Source organism: Phodopus roborovskii, unplaced genomic scaffold, assembly GCF_943737965.1.
Source record: "Phodopus roborovskii unplaced genomic scaffold, PHOROB, whole genome shotgun sequence".
Taxonomy (NCBI): Eukaryota; Metazoa; Chordata; class Mammalia; order Rodentia; family Cricetidae; genus Phodopus; species Phodopus roborovskii.
The window spans coordinates 13,682,324-13,698,326 of record NW_026126418.1 but is presented as its reverse complement, the minus strand read 5'-3'; the positions used below and the strand labels follow the sequence as shown (position 1 = coordinate 13,698,326).

Here is a 16,003-nt window from a genome sequence, read left to right as displayed (position 1 = left end):
TCATTCCTCCTGAGTGTCACCTGTGCACGTGATCTCCCCGCCACCCATTTGCACAGGCTTCCCTCAACCCCCGAAAATAATTACTTGGAGGGAAAAAAAGATTTACAAAAGAAAAATAGAAAGTTATCGACATGTATAATCACATGGCACACACGGGAATGAAAAGCCCTCAAAGGGGTGGGGGGGCTTCTTTGAATTCCAGTTTATACAAAATAGATTTTTAGAGGTATGAGGAGACAAAAGGAAAAGTTCAATACCCAGTACAAGCAAGCAGACAACAAGAAGTCAAAAATGAGTAGTTTTCATTGTGGGCCTCCCAAAGGTTTGTTGAGTATAAATACCAAATCCAACGTCTCCACCTATTATTTATGCAAGGAAACAACCTCTTGTCTAGCACAGATCGTGAGGCTTAGACTGATAAATAATGTATTTATACAAGTATAATACAATCATCTATTAGCTTCTCAAATTAGATCAGGAACACAGTCGAGCCTTAGGTAGTTCAACAACAGCTAGATTCATACAGGGGACACTGAGAAGCAGTGAATGCTCAGGTGACAAGATACCTCAGGAGTTTCTGTCATGAAGGTGTGTGGTTTGAATGACAATAACCTCCATAGACTCATATATTTGAATATCTGTTCCCTAGTTGTTAGAATATTTTTAAGGATTAGGAAGTGTGACACTGGGGGGGTGACCTTTGAGGTTTCAAAAGCCCATGCCACCAGGCCCAGTCTCTTTCTCTGCCTGCTGCCTGAGGATCAGGATGTAAGCTCTTAGCTACTGCTCTAGCACCAAGCCTGCCTGCCTGCCTGCCTGCCTGCCTGCCTGCCTGCCTGCCTGCCTTCACACCCCCTACCATACTGGTAGTAGACAACACTCTGAAACTGTGAGCAAGCCCCTAATTAAATGCTTCCTTTTATAAGTTGTCTTGGTTATGGTGTTTCATCACAGCAATAGGACAGTAACTAAGACAGAAGTAATCATCGTCTAATATAGAGTATAAGGTTTCTTCCATAGTCAGGATTCACAGGAATCAAGGAGTAGAAAGAGGAATGGTTCCACTCACTATCATCTCTAGTGACTGATTTCCACTAGGAAAATTGTTGCTTCCTGTTTCCAAAACCTTGAGTTCTGTTGGCCCAGAAGTTTTAGTGTCAGATGGGGGAACACTCCTGCCTGGAGATACAACAAACATTGACCTGGAATCTCAAACTTCTTCCTGGCCACTCTGAGCTTCTGATGTCCTTAAGCCAACAGGCTAAGAAAGAAACAAGTGTTAGGCTAGGTGATTGATCCAGATTACCATGAGGAATTGGATTGCTTCTCCACAATGGAGGGAAAAAAGATTATATCTGGAGATCTTTCTAATGGTTTGAAAGAAAATGGCCCCCAAAGGGAGTGGCTCTTGTTAGGAGGTATGGTTTTGTTGGAGTATGTGTGGCCTTGTTGGAGGAAGTGTGTTGCGGTGTGGGGCAGGCTTTGAGATTTCCTATGCTCAAGCTACACTCATTGTGGCACACAGTTGCCTCTACTGCCTGTGAATTAAGGTGTAGAACTCTCAGCTCCTTCTCCAGCACCATGTCTACCTGTACACCACCATGAAAATAATGGACTAAACCTCTGAAACTATAAGCCAGCTCCAATTAAATGTTTTATAATATTTTCCATGATCATAGTGTCACTTCACAGCAGTGGAAACCCTAAAACAGTTCTTTAGGGTGTCTTGTGAGGCTACCATGTCCTCATTAAAGTCAATGGGAAACTACAGCAGCCTAATCCAGGCAGGATGACAGAGGGCACAGACCCATCAGGAATGAAGAAAAGAACCAAGACCTGTTGAGGTGCTCCATGAAGGTGGAGGAAATACAGAAATGGTAGTAGAGGAAGGTAATCATAAATACCACTTGCTGCAATGAGGATTTTGATTGACATGAATGTTGCTGCCATATTTTGTTAAGAACAGGTTTGTACAGGTATTTGTTTCTTTTCACCTATTTCTTTTTCATGTAATGTAACATCAATTAAGATAATATCAGTGATTACCATATTTAAGTCATGAGATACTAAAAGAATGCCCCTCAATGGATATTGCCGCTTGATTTAAAATATAATGTGTTTGCTTTTGTATGTGGGATAGTTATGTTAGGTGTAGTCATGCTCTTATTTTTGTTTTCACTTGAAAATTAAACATAAGATATAATTGTGTGTCAAACTGACTTGCAATGGCTATTCTTGGCTGACAACTTGACTACATTTGGAATTAACTAAACCCAAGCAGCTGGGAACATTTGTGAGGAATTTTTAGTCAATTGAACCATTTGAAGTAGGATCTTATGACAGCCTCTATAGCAAAGAAAACTTTGCTTTTGCCTGCTTGCCCCCATTCTCGTCTCCCTGGAAGCTCATATATACTGCTGCTGAGGCCCGCCTTCCCTGGCATTAGAGCCTATTTCCTGGGAATTCTGAGGTATACTGAAGCTGAGACATTCAGCCTCGTGAACTGGACAGCCATTGGATTCTCAGACTTTCCATCAAGAGACATCCATTATTGGACTGGTTGAAGCACAGCCTATAAGCCACTCTAATAAATCATTTTATATAAGTATATATGAATCTATAATGAAATATGTATTCTATTAGTTCCGTCCCTCTACAGAACCCTAATATGGAAGGCCTGGAATTCTGGGAGAGCCACTGATCTTTAGTCCACATGGGAAGGCTAAGGAAATTTGGCTTTGATGTTAGTGAAAGGTGGCAGCAACAACAGTAGCAGAGCCAGCAGCAGGGCAGATGGCTTGAAAATCAAGCAAACTCACTAGTGAGGCACAGAGGCAAACAGGCAAATGGGGCAAAAGCTCTTCCCTCTGCACACCCCCACATTGAGGGGAGATTGTTGGGAGTGGGGCAGCCTAGTCTCGGATCAGCATATGACTACCTGTCCAGTGGGTTTCCTCAGGCAAGCCACCTGTGGAAACAGACTCTCACTAGGCAAGGACCAGTAACCCACAGGACAGCGTAGGAATTTGCAAAATTCTTGCAGCTTCCAGGCTCTTTTCTCTCTCATTGTATTGGTGATTCTTTGGGTGGTTTTTAGTTTTGTCAGTCACACATGCAACAGCTGTAATTTTCCCTAGAAAATCCCCCCTAAGATGCCACTGGGGGCTAATGCTTCTCAAAACTCTTATCTGGGATTACGGGCTACAATTCCTACTCCTGAGAACTTTTCTGATCCAATAGAGACAGTTAGGTTCATATGAAAAAAAATAACAGTAGGCACATTAACCATGTCTCACAATTCTGGAAAGGGTAGTAGGGCATGCATACACAGAATAGGGATAAAGCCTCCGAGATACAAATAGTGCCAACTGTTGAGAGTAGGTTCCCTGGACACCAGGCACAGAATCATTTGTAGGATCTGTTATGCTCTGAGAGGGAAAAGTGCAATGCAAATGTGAGATGGATAGATCCATCTTTACCATACATAAATGTGTATATTGGTGGGAGAAGTATGGTATAGTGAGATAGGAAAAGATTGCTTTACCAAGGTCTGCCTTTTACAGAGAGACTGAGACATGGGGCCCTCTTGTGGAAAAGGGAACTGTATAAAAACACATCTTGCAGACATAAAAGAATTGTCTGGGTTTGAATATCCTTGTCCTTAGAGCATTGTGCCCATGTCTATTATTTTTTAACTTTGTAACTGAAAGTAGCTGCCAGGTGACATTAGTGCAGTGAGAGAGCAGGATGTGTCTGGCTCAATATTTTCTGAAGCCTGCAAAAATGCTGAAATCTATGTCTAGAACAAGGTTATGCAGGGGGTGGGAAGGTATATTGGGGGAGCATAAAGGGGGACAATAGCAGTTGTCATAATGGTCACGATATATTCCTTAAATTGTGGTGTATTTCTTAAAGATAAAAAAAAAAAAAAAACAGGAGCCAATAGTAAATCTGTTCATGTAACCCTGGTTAGAAAACTCTAAGTATAAATAAAGACAGCTAGAGCTATTCAGAGGCCACTTCAGTGCAATCTACTCAGTGGTCTGAAGTTTTTTGTGTGCCAGTGCCCTTTCCCCACCTCAGGACCTGAAGTTGAGCCGAGGTTGGACACTGGAAGTGGATCTTCCCACTTTTATTAACCCAATCAGGAAAAGCTCACTTGCCTCATAATTGACTCCAAATCTAGTCGATCAAGATTAATCATCAAAGCCGTGAGCCCAAATCAGCACCACCCCTCTGAGTCTTTTGAGACAGTGTCTTGCTGTATCACTATGCAATCTTGGCTGGCTGGAATTTCCAACATAATCCAGGCTGGCCTCAAACCTGTAGTGTTCATTCTGCCTTGGGGGATTGCAGGCATATGCCACTATATGCCACCACGCCTGGCCTTTCTGCTCTCAGATCGCCTTTCTAAGGTATTTTGTCATAGCAATGAAAAAAGTAAACACCAAATGTTAACAAGAAAGTTAAATGTCCAGAACTTCAATGTTTTTTATTGCATTTTATTTTGTGCATATGTCACTATCTGCATTTGGAAGTTCAAGGATGGCCTATAAAAGTAAGTTCTCCCCTTCCACCATGTGGGGCTTGGGGATCAAACTCAGGCAGCAGGAGCCTTTACTCACTGAGATACCTCACCAGTGCCACCATCTGAATGTTAGGTTAACTGGACCCAGTGAGACTGCTGTCTTCCTCTATGAAGTTCCTGAGAGTGTTTCCATTATCCTAGGCTCTTCCAACAAATTCTTGCTCTGCCTCAGCCTCTGGAGTACTAGGATTACAGGCACACACTAGTATAACCTTGAAGAATCAGGACTTAATTGAACTGCTTCCTGTGATAATTTTGATAACCAACTTGACCATATTTAGAACCACAGATAAAGAGAAAAATAAGTGGGCAAGCCTGTTCCAAGGAAGAGTCAAAAGTCTACGTGATTGGTCAAAACTATCAACATGTACTAGAGGGTTTTCCATCCTCCACGTTTTGTGCATTTCACAGCCCCTGACAGGCAAGGGTGTCACAGAAACCCAGGTGGGTACAATTGAGCAGTAGGAAGTGTCAGTTCTGAAAACTGGGGTTTGTGCTCCCAAACCCTGCAATTCATGTGTGAAATCCTCATCCCCTAACATAATCGCAGTAGCAGATGGGACCCTTGGGAAATGGTCAGGTCATGAAAGAAGCAGCCCCAGCTCTCCAGTCATGGGATGTCACAGGGAGAAATAAGATGTGCCCACCAGATAATTATCAGCTTCTTGACCTTGGACTTTGCAGTTTCTGGAACTGTGAGAAACATTTCCATTCTTTATAAGGATTCACTTTTCTGATATTTTTATTATAGCCACCTGAACAAACTAAGATTCCAAGATTCACCCTAAAGCGTTTTGGAAAGATCTCTGGCATTTGGATGCAAAAAAAAAAAAAAAAACAACAACAACAAAAAAAAAAACAAAAACAAAAACACCAACAAGACACCCTAACCCTTCAGCCACTCACAAGAGTGGAGGATGTAAGCTTATAAAGATGACATAGCCAGTACTTAGTGCTCCTTCAGCATCCAGCTTTACAGCATCCAGCATCCTTCTTTACAGGCCTGCCCCCAGACAGGGGCAGATATGTGTCCATGTGTGTGAAGATGTGTATGTATATGCTCCAGTGTTTGTGAGTGTTGTGTGTTTCCACATGTCCACATGTGTTAGAAGTCAGAGCAGGATCTTGAGAATCTTCCTCAAAGGCTTTCAACCTTCTTGCATTGAGATGCATTTCGGCTAGATTCAATTGCTAGTAAGATATTGTGGTTCACTAGTCTGTACCCCGCCACCCAGTGTTAAGGATATGGGTACTCCAAGCCATGGCCAGATTTTTACTCGGGGTGCTGAGGATTTGAACTTAAGTTCAGCCACCACCCCAGATCTCTCCAGACAGTATTCTTCACATTCAAGCTCTCCAAAGAACTTAGAACAAAAAAAGAAATCATCTCCAAAAAGGAATGTGAACCAGAAATAAAGAACTGGAGAGAACAGAGGATGACATTTATTAAACACTAAGTATAAAACAAAGCCATCTAAAAAGGAATCCAGGGAATTCTCTTTACCCCTCCAAATCTGTTGAGGCCCTCCCTCACAATAGAAACAACATTTTTTTTTTTTTTTTATGTCCTACTCTGTACCTTACAGCTATTGCATCCTGAAGAACTTTCCACCTCAGTGAGCAAAACTCTACTCCACCTGCTTTTTCTTGGCTAAGTACTATTCATTGTGTGTGGTACTGTGTATGTTTCTTTTTTTTTTTATGCATATAGAGTATTTTTTATTTAATTTTATATAACAAAGTCCAATTAAATGAAAACAAACATTTATACACAATATTTGAGAATTTGGGCGTCGTTCTTTCCAAACTACTTCCTGCTGGTAAGGGGCCCTGTCTTGGGGGATTCGAAGAAGATTCAGATATCCTAGCTGTAGTCTGCAGGGCTGTCCTGTCCAGCTGTTTGGAATGTAGGATCAGCTTGTACTCTGTTTCAGGCGGTCTGGTGTGATCAAACCACATTAGTCTGGAAGGAATCCACATCTTTTCATTTTCTGTGGAAACAAAAATAGAAATACTTTTCCCCAGTAACTTGTTCTTCAACTTAAATTTTGGAGTCAAAGCGTTTTTTTTTTTTTTTTTTTTTTATTATTTTACATGTCGATCCCAGTTCCCTCTCCCTCACTCCCTCCCTCCCCCCAAGCCCTCCCTCCCTCCTTCCCTCCCTTCTGCCCTCTCTACCCTCTCCCATGCACTCTAAACACCCTCCCCTCCCAAACCCCCACCACAATACAATATGTAGGGGAATGCCATCCAGTTGGGGTCATGTAGATCTGACAGGTCCTGTGAAGTAGGGACTAGGGCTTCTCTCCTATCTCTAGAATAAGGCAGTCATCCCTCCATGGGGGATATGTTTGCAAAGTCCTTTTGTGCACCAGGGATACATCCTGGCTCCACTGTCTGAGGTCTCCTAGGCTGCTCAGACCTTCTGGCTGAGACCCATATTCAGGGGGGTCCGAGTCAGACCCCTGTTGGCTTCCCAGCTATCAGTCCAGTGGCCCTTAGCTCCTCCTTGTTCAGGTAAGCTGTCTCTATGTACTTCTACCGCATGGTCTTGTCCTCTCCATCTGCTTCTGGGTTCTAGTTTGACTCAGTGTTTATGTATGGGTGTTTGCTCCTGTTTTCAACAGGCATTAGTTGAGGACTCCATGGAGAAGTTAGTTGTTGATCTCACTCTCCGGGAAGGGCATTTATGATAGCCTTTCCACGGAAGCTGAGATTGTTAGTTGGGAGCAGTCTTGTAGTTCCCCTCGACCTTTCTTTGTGTTCAACTTTATCTTCAAACCAATATTGGCTCCCTCTTTTATGTTCTCTCTCTCTGTCTCTGTCTCTCTCTCTCTTTCCTATTTTCCATTCCTAACCAGGCTCAATCCTCCTGGTCGCACATGCCTTCCTCTCCTCCCTCTCATTTTCTCCTACTTCTCTCTCCATTAGCTGTCCTCCCCCACTATACCTGAGGTCTGGGGGACTTGTCCCTTCCCAGTTCTGTGAGGGACTTTATATGAATCTCTTAGAATACAACTTGTATCCTAGTTCCTCTGGTGATGTGAATTATAGGCTGGTGATCATTTGATCTAGGTCTAAAATCCATATATGAGTGAGTACATACTGTGTTCCTCTTTTTGTGACTGGGTTACCTCATTCAGGATGGTTTCTTCAAGTGCCATCCACTTGCCTGCGAATTTCAAGATACCATTATTTTTTTCTGCAGAGTAGTATTCCATTGTGTAGATGTGCCACATCTTCATTAACCATTCTTCAATTGAAGGGCATCTAGGTTGCTTCCAGGTTCTTGCTATTACAAATAGTGCTGCTATGAACATAGTTGAACAGATGTCTTTGTTGCATTGATGTGAATCCTTTGGGTATATGCCTAAGAGGGGGATTGCCGGGTCCTGTGGTAAACTAATTCCCATTTTCCTGAGGAACCGCCATACTGATCTCCAAAGTGGCTGTATGAGTTTGCACTCCCACCAGCAGTGGAGGAGTGTTCCACTTTCTCCACATCCTCTCCAACATAAGTCATCACTGGTGTTTCTAATTTTAGCCATTCTGGCAGGGGTAAGATGGTATCTCAAAGTTGTTTTGATTTGCATTTCCCTGATAGCTAAGGATGTGGAGCATTTTCTTAAGTGTCTTTCAGCCTTTTTGATTTCCTCCATTGAGAATTCTTTCTTCAGTTCTGTACCCCATTTTTTAATAGGGTTATTTGGTGTTTTGTTGACTAGTTTCTTGAGTTCTTTGTATATTTTGGAGATCAGCCCTTTGTCGGATATAGGATTAGTGAAAATCTTTTCCCAGTCAGTGGGCTGCCGTTTGGTCTTGTCAACTGTGTCCTTTGCCTTACAGAAGCTTCTAAGTTTGAAGAGGTCCCATTTATTAATTGTTTCTTTCAGTGTCTGTGCCCCTGGAGTTATGTTCAAGAAGCGGTCTCCTATACCAATTTGTTCAAGGGTACCTCCTACTTTCTCTTCTAAGAGGTTCAATGTGGCTGGATTGATGTTGAGGTCTTTGATCCATTTGGACTTGAGTTTTGTGCATGGCGACAGACATGGGTCTATCTGCAGTCTTCTACACACCCTCATCCAATTGTGCCAGCACCATTTGTTGAAGATGCTGTCTTTGCCCCATTGTATAATTTTAGCTGTTTTGTCGAAAATCAGGTGTTCATAGGTGCGTGGATTAATATCAGGATTTTCAATTCGATTCCATTGGTCTACCTGTCTATTTTTATGCCAATACCAGGCTGTTTTCAGCACTATAGCTCTGTAGTAGAGCTTAAAGTCAGGAATGGTGATGCCTCCTGATGTTCTTTTATTGTATAGGGTTGTTTTGGCTATCCTGGGTCTTTTGTTTTTCCATATAAAGTTGATTATTATCCTTTCAAGGTCGGTGAAGAATTGTGGTGGGATTTTAATGGGGATTGCATTGAATCTGTAGATTGCTTTTGGTAAGATTGCCATTTTTACTATGTTTATCCTACCTATCCAAGAGCATGGGAGGTCTTTCCATTTTCTGGTATCTTCTTTAATTTCTTTCTTTAGAGTCACAAAGTTCTTATTATATAGATCTTTTACTTGTTTGGTAAGCGTTACACCAAGATACTTTATGTTGCTTGTGGCTATTGTAAAGGGTGATGTTTCTCTGATTTCTTTCTCTGCCTCTTTGTCGTCTGAAAAAAATAGGGCTACTGATTTTTTTGAGTTTATCTTGTATCCTGCTAGTTTGCTGAAGGTGTTTATCAGCTGTAGGAGTTCCCTGGTAGAGTTTATTGGGTCGCTTATGTAAACTATCATATCATCTGCAAATAGAGACAGTTTGACTTCTTCCTTTCCAATTTGGATGCCCTTGATCTCCTTTTGTTGTCTTATAGCATTAGCTAGAACTTCTAGTACGATATTGAAGAGATATGGAGAGAGAGGACAGCCTTGTCTTGTTCCTGATTTTAGAGGAATTGGCTTAAGTTTCTCTCCATTCAGTTTGATGTTGGCAGTTGGTTTGCTGTATATTGCTCTTATTATGTTTAGGTATGTTCCTGTTATCCCTGACCTCTCTAATACCTTTATCATGAAAGGGTGTTGAATTTTATCGAAGGCTTTTTCTGCATCTAGGGAGATAATCATATGGTTTTTCTTTTTCAGTTTGTTTATATGGTGGATCACGTTGATAGATTTTCGTATGTTAAACCATCCCTGCAATCCAGGTATGAAGCCTACTTGATCATGGTGGATGATTTCTCTGATGTATTTTTGAATTCGGTTTGCCATTATTTTATTGAGTATTTTTGCATCGATGTTCATCAGGGATATTGGTCTGTAGTTTTCTTTCTTAGTTGTGTCTTTGTGAGGTTTGGGTACCAAAGTTATTGTGGCCTCATAAAAAGAGATTGGCAATAAACCTTCTGTTTCTATCTTGTGGAACAGTTTGAGGAGTAGTGGTATTAGTTCTTCCTTGAATGTCTGGTAGAATTCTGCACTGAATCCATCTGGCCCTGGACTTTTTTTTCGTTGGAAGGCTTTCGATGACTGCTTCTATTTCATTTCGGGTTATAGGTCTATTTAAGTTGTTTGTCTGTTCTTGATTTAATTTTGGTAAGTGATAGTTATCCAGAAACTTGTCCATTTCCTTTGAATTTTCAATTTTTGTGGAATACAGATTTTCGAAGTATGACCTGAAAATTGTCTGGATTTCCTCTGTGTCTGTTGTTATGTTCCCCATTTCGTTTCTGATTTTGTTAATTTGCATGTTCTGTCTCTGCTTTTTCGTTAATTTGGATAAAGGTTTATCAATCTTGTTGATTTTCTCAAAAAACCAACTCTTTGTTGCATTGATTTTTTGTATTGTTTTCCTGGTTTCTATTTTGTTGATTTCAGCCCTCAAGTTGATTATTTCCTGGCGTCTGCTCCTGCGGGGTGAATTCGCTTCTCTCTGTTCTAAGGTTTTCAGTTGCGCTGTTAATTCATTTATGTGACTATCCTCTGTTTTCTTCATATGGGCACTTAGTGCAATGAACTTCCCTCGTAGCACTGCTTTCAAGGTGTCCCATAAGTTCGGGTATGTTGTATCCTCATTCTCGTTGAATATTAGAAAGTCTTTAATTTCTTTCTTTATTTCTTCTTTGACCCAGGAGTGGTACAATTGCACATTGTTAAGTTTCCATGAGTTTGCAGGTTTTCTGCTATTTGTATTGTTGTTGAATTCCAATTTTAAAGCATGGTGGTCCGATAAGATACAGGGGACTATTTCTATTCTCTTGTATCTGTTGAGGTTTGTTATGTCTCCTAGTATGTGGTCGATTTTAGAGAAGGTTCCATGTGGAGCAGAGAAGAAGGTATATTCTTTTGTCTTTGGATGGAATGTTCTATAGATGTCTGTTAGCCCCAGTTGAGACATAACTTCTGTTAATTCTTTTGTTTCTTTGTTGAGTTTCTGATTTGTGGTCCTGTCTAGTGTTGAGAGTGGTGTATTGAAGTCTCCCACTATAAGTGTGTGAGGTTTTATATGAGCTTTGAGTTTTAGTAGTGTTTCTTTTACGAATGTGGGTGGCTTTGTATTAGGGGCATAGATGTTCAGAATTGAGACTTTGTGTTGATGGATTTCTCCTGAGATGAATATGAAATGACCGTCTTCATCTCTTTTGACTAGTTTTGGTTTGAAGTCTAGCTTGTTAGATATTAGGATAGCTACGCCTGCTTGCTTATTTCCATTTGATTGGAAAATCTTTTCCCAACCCTTTACCCTGAGGTAATGTCTATCTTTGGAGCTAAGATGTGTTTCTTGTATGCAGCAGAAGGATGGATTCTGTCTTCGTATCCATTCTGTTAATCTGTGTCTTTTTATAGGTGAGTTAAGACCATTAATGTTGAGGGTGAGTAAGGACCATTGATTGTTGATGGTTGTTTGATTTAGGTTTGTTGTTGGCAGTGGTATTGTGAATATATTTGTTCTGCTTCACCCTAGGTTTCTGGTGTAGTTGGATTATCTGTTGCCTACATTTTTGTGAGTTTTCCTGCCAGCCTAGTCTCGTAGCCTCTTCAGCCCCAAATAACACACAGAGACGCTGTATTAGATATAAAGCTATTGGCCAGTTACTAGTGTTTTTTATTGGCTAGCTCTGTCTTAAATATTAACACATTTTATTAATCTAAGTGTTTGTATGTGGTCTCGGATTTACGGGAGAAAGGGTCCAGACATCTTACTCCTCTTGGTCCTACATTTCGACTCTCCTCTACTGTATCTCCCAGAATCCTCCTTGTCTCCTAGTTCTACCTGTTTTGCCTTTCTATTTGTCAACAGTGTTTTATTATTAACCAAAATTTTTATCTTTTTTTTTTTTTTTTTTTTTTGGCCACAAGTCTTTTATCTGTTAAACAACATTGCTTTCCAAGATGGCAGGGGTACATTCACCATCAGCACTGAGAGCTGTGCTCATCACCTTGGTCTATGTTACCATTTAGCAGCATGCTGCTGGCTTAGAGATGTGGTTACTGCCATTGTCAGCTCTCACACACATCATTTAATTGTGAGCAGGGCTTCTTAAAAGCTGTGCAGGTTTTTTTTTTGTTGTTGTTGTTGTTGTTTGTGTTTTGTTTTTTGTTTTGTCTGTCGCTTATGTTGAGTCAGGAAACCTCCCTTAATGGAGTCATGCAAGTCTTTGTTTCTAGCAAAACAGAGCCCACCAGTGAAAAATGCGGTTACCAAGAAGCCTTGTTTGTTTTTTAGGTTTTTTGTTTTGTTTTGTTTTGTTTTTAAATTCATTTTTTAAGCTTTTGTCAAGTTTGAAGTAGAAGTCCTTGTGTCCCACGTTGGATGCCATTTTGTTATGAGTAGTTTTCCCACTATCCTGTCTGAACTGATAATATCCACATACCTCCACACACATCTCTCGTAAGGACTCTAGAGGGACAGTGGGTATCTTAATGATCCACTGGAATGTTGCCTTTGAGTAGATAATAGAGGCCTGTAACCAGGGCATCCCACAAGGGGGGTTGACGTGCCACCAGGCCTGGATCTCTCTGTAATCTTAACTCACTCCCTTTTCTGCTTTTGGATACAGATCATAGACTCCCATCATCCCAGTAGCTTCCTCCACTTCCCAGGGGGCATTATAATGTACAAAGAGGTGGCACACAAGAAGGAACCCTTGTCTCTGGCTGGTGGTACAGAAGAGGGAACAGGACTCATGAGATATTGCATCTGACCCTTTAAATATCAAGCAGAGAATGGAAGAAGAGGGAAAGTTTCCAGATGTTCACATCAGTGACAGTCAGCAGCTGCCACCCAGGATCTAAATTGAAGTCACAGAGGGCTTTGAGCACACTCACATCCTCACTTCCTGACAACCCTCTGACACAGCACCATCATCCCCAATTCACAGATGGAAGTTAAGAGTCTAAGATGGTTTAACCGAGTAGGGTCCCAGAGCTCAGGTGATGTGGTAATTAATGTATTGTGAACTTCACAGGAGCCACCTAAGAGACCAACCTCTGGACTCACTAGTGAGGGATTACCCCATTTATATTAATTAAGATAGGAAGACCCACCCTACAGTGAGCAGTCTTGAGTCCTGAACTAAAGATGGAGAGAGGTAGAGAGGGGCGGAGGGGGGGAAGCGGAGAAGGGGAAAGAGGGAGAGAGGGGAGAGAGGTAGAGAAGGGGGAGAGGGAGAGAAGGAAGGGGGAGAACTCTGGACAGTCAGCCAGGCCAGGAGTTCAGGTGTATTGTACTAGAAGCAGTGTCTCTGCTGTCCCCCAAATATCTGTATCATCCCCCTGGACCTTCCACAAGCAGAGGATAGACTGGGAACCGGGCCCAGAGGGGTCAAGTCTCAGCAAAGCTGAGAACATGGCCTACCCTTTCTTTTATCAGGTCAAAGCAAAGCTTGTTCTCTCAGGTTCCAAGGTGGATGGAGCCCTGAAGTGGAAGGAATCTGGGTCAGTCCTCTTGCTCCATCTTAGATGGACTCCTTTGAGCATGCCAAGAAATTGCCATTGTAGATTAGTTTAAGGGAAGATGTCAGTGTGTTACAAGACAGTTAAATCAGTGTCGAGCAACATTAAGTTTCAGAAAACTTCCCAAGAAACTAAAGTTGTGCAGGTATTAAGTCCCCTCCCCAGTCCAAGAGACAAATCAGGGTAGTTGGATTGTGCTCAATGTAACAGCCCCCGATTTCCTCAATGGCAGGCATAAAACTCGTTTTTTCCTGGGGACTGCCTATCTCTCAAGAAAAACATTCCATTTGGTCAAAGAATGAAGAGAAGAAAAGTTGAAAATCTGTCAGACAGATGAACTGGATGACAGGCAAAACATCTCCCACCATACCCAGAGTCAGGAGCCTTATCAGACACAAGCCCTACCTGCATCCATCTCTGCTATCATATGGAAGGGCCTTCCAGTATAATAGAAGTGTCAGTATAATAGAAGTCCCTAGAAAAAAAGATGGCCACTGGCTGGCCATAGAAAACTTAGACAACAAACAGAAAGGGAAGGCATGACTACAGCCATCCTTTGCCCTCTGAATGGAGAGCTACTGTCAATCTCCTTGGCTAAAACCCTTCTGTTGGCTGCTTGCTGCCCTTAAGGGAACACTTTAATACCTGTCCACCTGTGTCCATATGCCTAATCACAGTACTCGTTGTCTCCGTTCTGGCACATGGGCCTTCCTTCCCAACCACACTAAACCCACATTTTGGCTTCCACACATGTTTCTCACCCCTCTAGGAGGACCACAGACACCATCATATTTCCTGGCTAGTTCAGGATCACCTGAGAAGGGTATGCATCCCTTCTATGCTCTTGGAAGTAATATAAACACTCGTTTCTCTCAAGGCTGCCTACACTTGTCATTATGTTTCATTTCATAAAAGCACGCTCATTTACCAGTGTGAGTGCAGTGACTGCTTGTATATAATAAACGCTGAAATTAAAGAAGATGGTAGTGATGAAGGGACTCAGGAACCCCCAGTTCTCCAGCTTCTGGGGCATGATCAGCTTATGTCTGTGAGCATTCTCCTAAGACAACAGTGTCAGTGCATCATGAAGAGTGGAGAGCATACAGTACTTGGCACAGGACTCAGTAAATTCCACTGATTGGGGCTCTCAAGGGTGTCCACATCTTACCAAAGGGTTATCTTTTTTTGTGGTATTTTTTTCTCTGATAGGCCTCATAGCTCTCGAAGTTGTCATGGCAAAATTCATTGATGGCAGTACCATGTTTGGACAGGACATGGCCGGCAAAGGCAGCTTCAAAACTACCCAGCCAGGGACCGGGTTGGTCTGGCTGCCAAGATGACAAGGTCTGTTGCCCAGCTTTGGTGTCACATGTAGAGTGCCAGTGAGGGAGAGGTCCTTTGAACTGTAGTTTCTTTACAGCCTCAGACCATAAGAGGTTGACCATCCAGGACAGTATGTGGCCCATTCTCTTTTCCAAGTTCTGGGAGGCTTGTGTGCATTGCTGGTCTTCTGGTGAGAGGCCCTGAACCTCCTGACTAGTCAGTTGCAAGAAATGGTCCATCAGGACCTGCTTCAACTTCACCATCTTCCCATGAGTGTTATGAAGACCTTCCTTCTGGAGGACCTCTTTGCTAGCTGACCCTGGGGTTTGGGGTAGATGCCTTGCCAGTGACTCTGACTCTGCATACTTGTATGGGCCTCAGCAGCTTCGTGGGAACCGAGAGAGAGAGAGAGAGAGAGAGAGAGAGAGAGAGAGAGAGAGAGAGAGAGAGACTGATCACAGAAAATAAGACAGCCTTCCCTGGGGTCCTGGCATGGTTGGGGGCAGAACTGATTCTCAGGCTCATCACTGGCTCCTCCTACCTCTATGTTCTGGGATTAGACTCTAAATGGCATGGGTAAGTATCCCAGGCCCAGCTGTTGGAGCATTCTACTCAGATGCTATTAGAATGTGTCCTGAGAAAGCATAGTAGGGCCCTCTAGGAGAAGAGGGGGGAGCTGGCCATTTTTAGATTCTTGGCTCCAACCACAGCCTGTCTCATGTGATTTTAATTGAGAAGGGAGGTTTTTTTTTTTTTTTTTTTTTTTTTTTCTGTCCGATTCCAGCACCAAGTAAATCATCCTAGTGAAACAGATCAGCACATGATTTTCTGGGGCTCAAATCTGACCTCTCACCTGTTTTTATAGGTAACAGGTAATTGGAGAATGGGAAGACGGGTCAGTTGGTGAAGTGCCTGCTGCACAAATACGAAGACCTGAGTTCAATCCCCTGAACATGTTAAAAAGCTGGGTATGGCAGCATGTACCTGTCATCCCAGCACTGGGGAGAGAACCCTACAGCTTGCTGGCCATCAAGACTAGCTACACCTAGATCCCAGCCTTCACATGCACATACACGTGTGCAAGCACATGAACAGATCTGCTCACATTCAAAGATAAATTTTTAAAAGTGAAGAAGTACTTTAT

General features: G+C 42.3%; 1 protein-coding gene across 1 annotated transcript in view; it reads right to left on the bottom strand.

The window, feature by feature from the left end:
* Accs (1-aminocyclopropane-1-carboxylate synthase homolog (inactive)) overlaps positions 1-15,137 on the bottom strand; it is a 31,244-nt gene extending 16,107 nt beyond the window's left edge. The window contains exon 1 of the mRNA XM_051184123.1: positions 14,723-15,137. Coding sequence (XP_051040080.1) covers positions 14,723-15,122 — 400 coding nt within the window. The 5' untranslated portion in view covers positions 15,123-15,137. The remainder of the gene's footprint in view (positions 1-14,722) is intronic.
* Between the last annotated feature and the right edge of the window lie 866 nt (positions 15,138-16,003).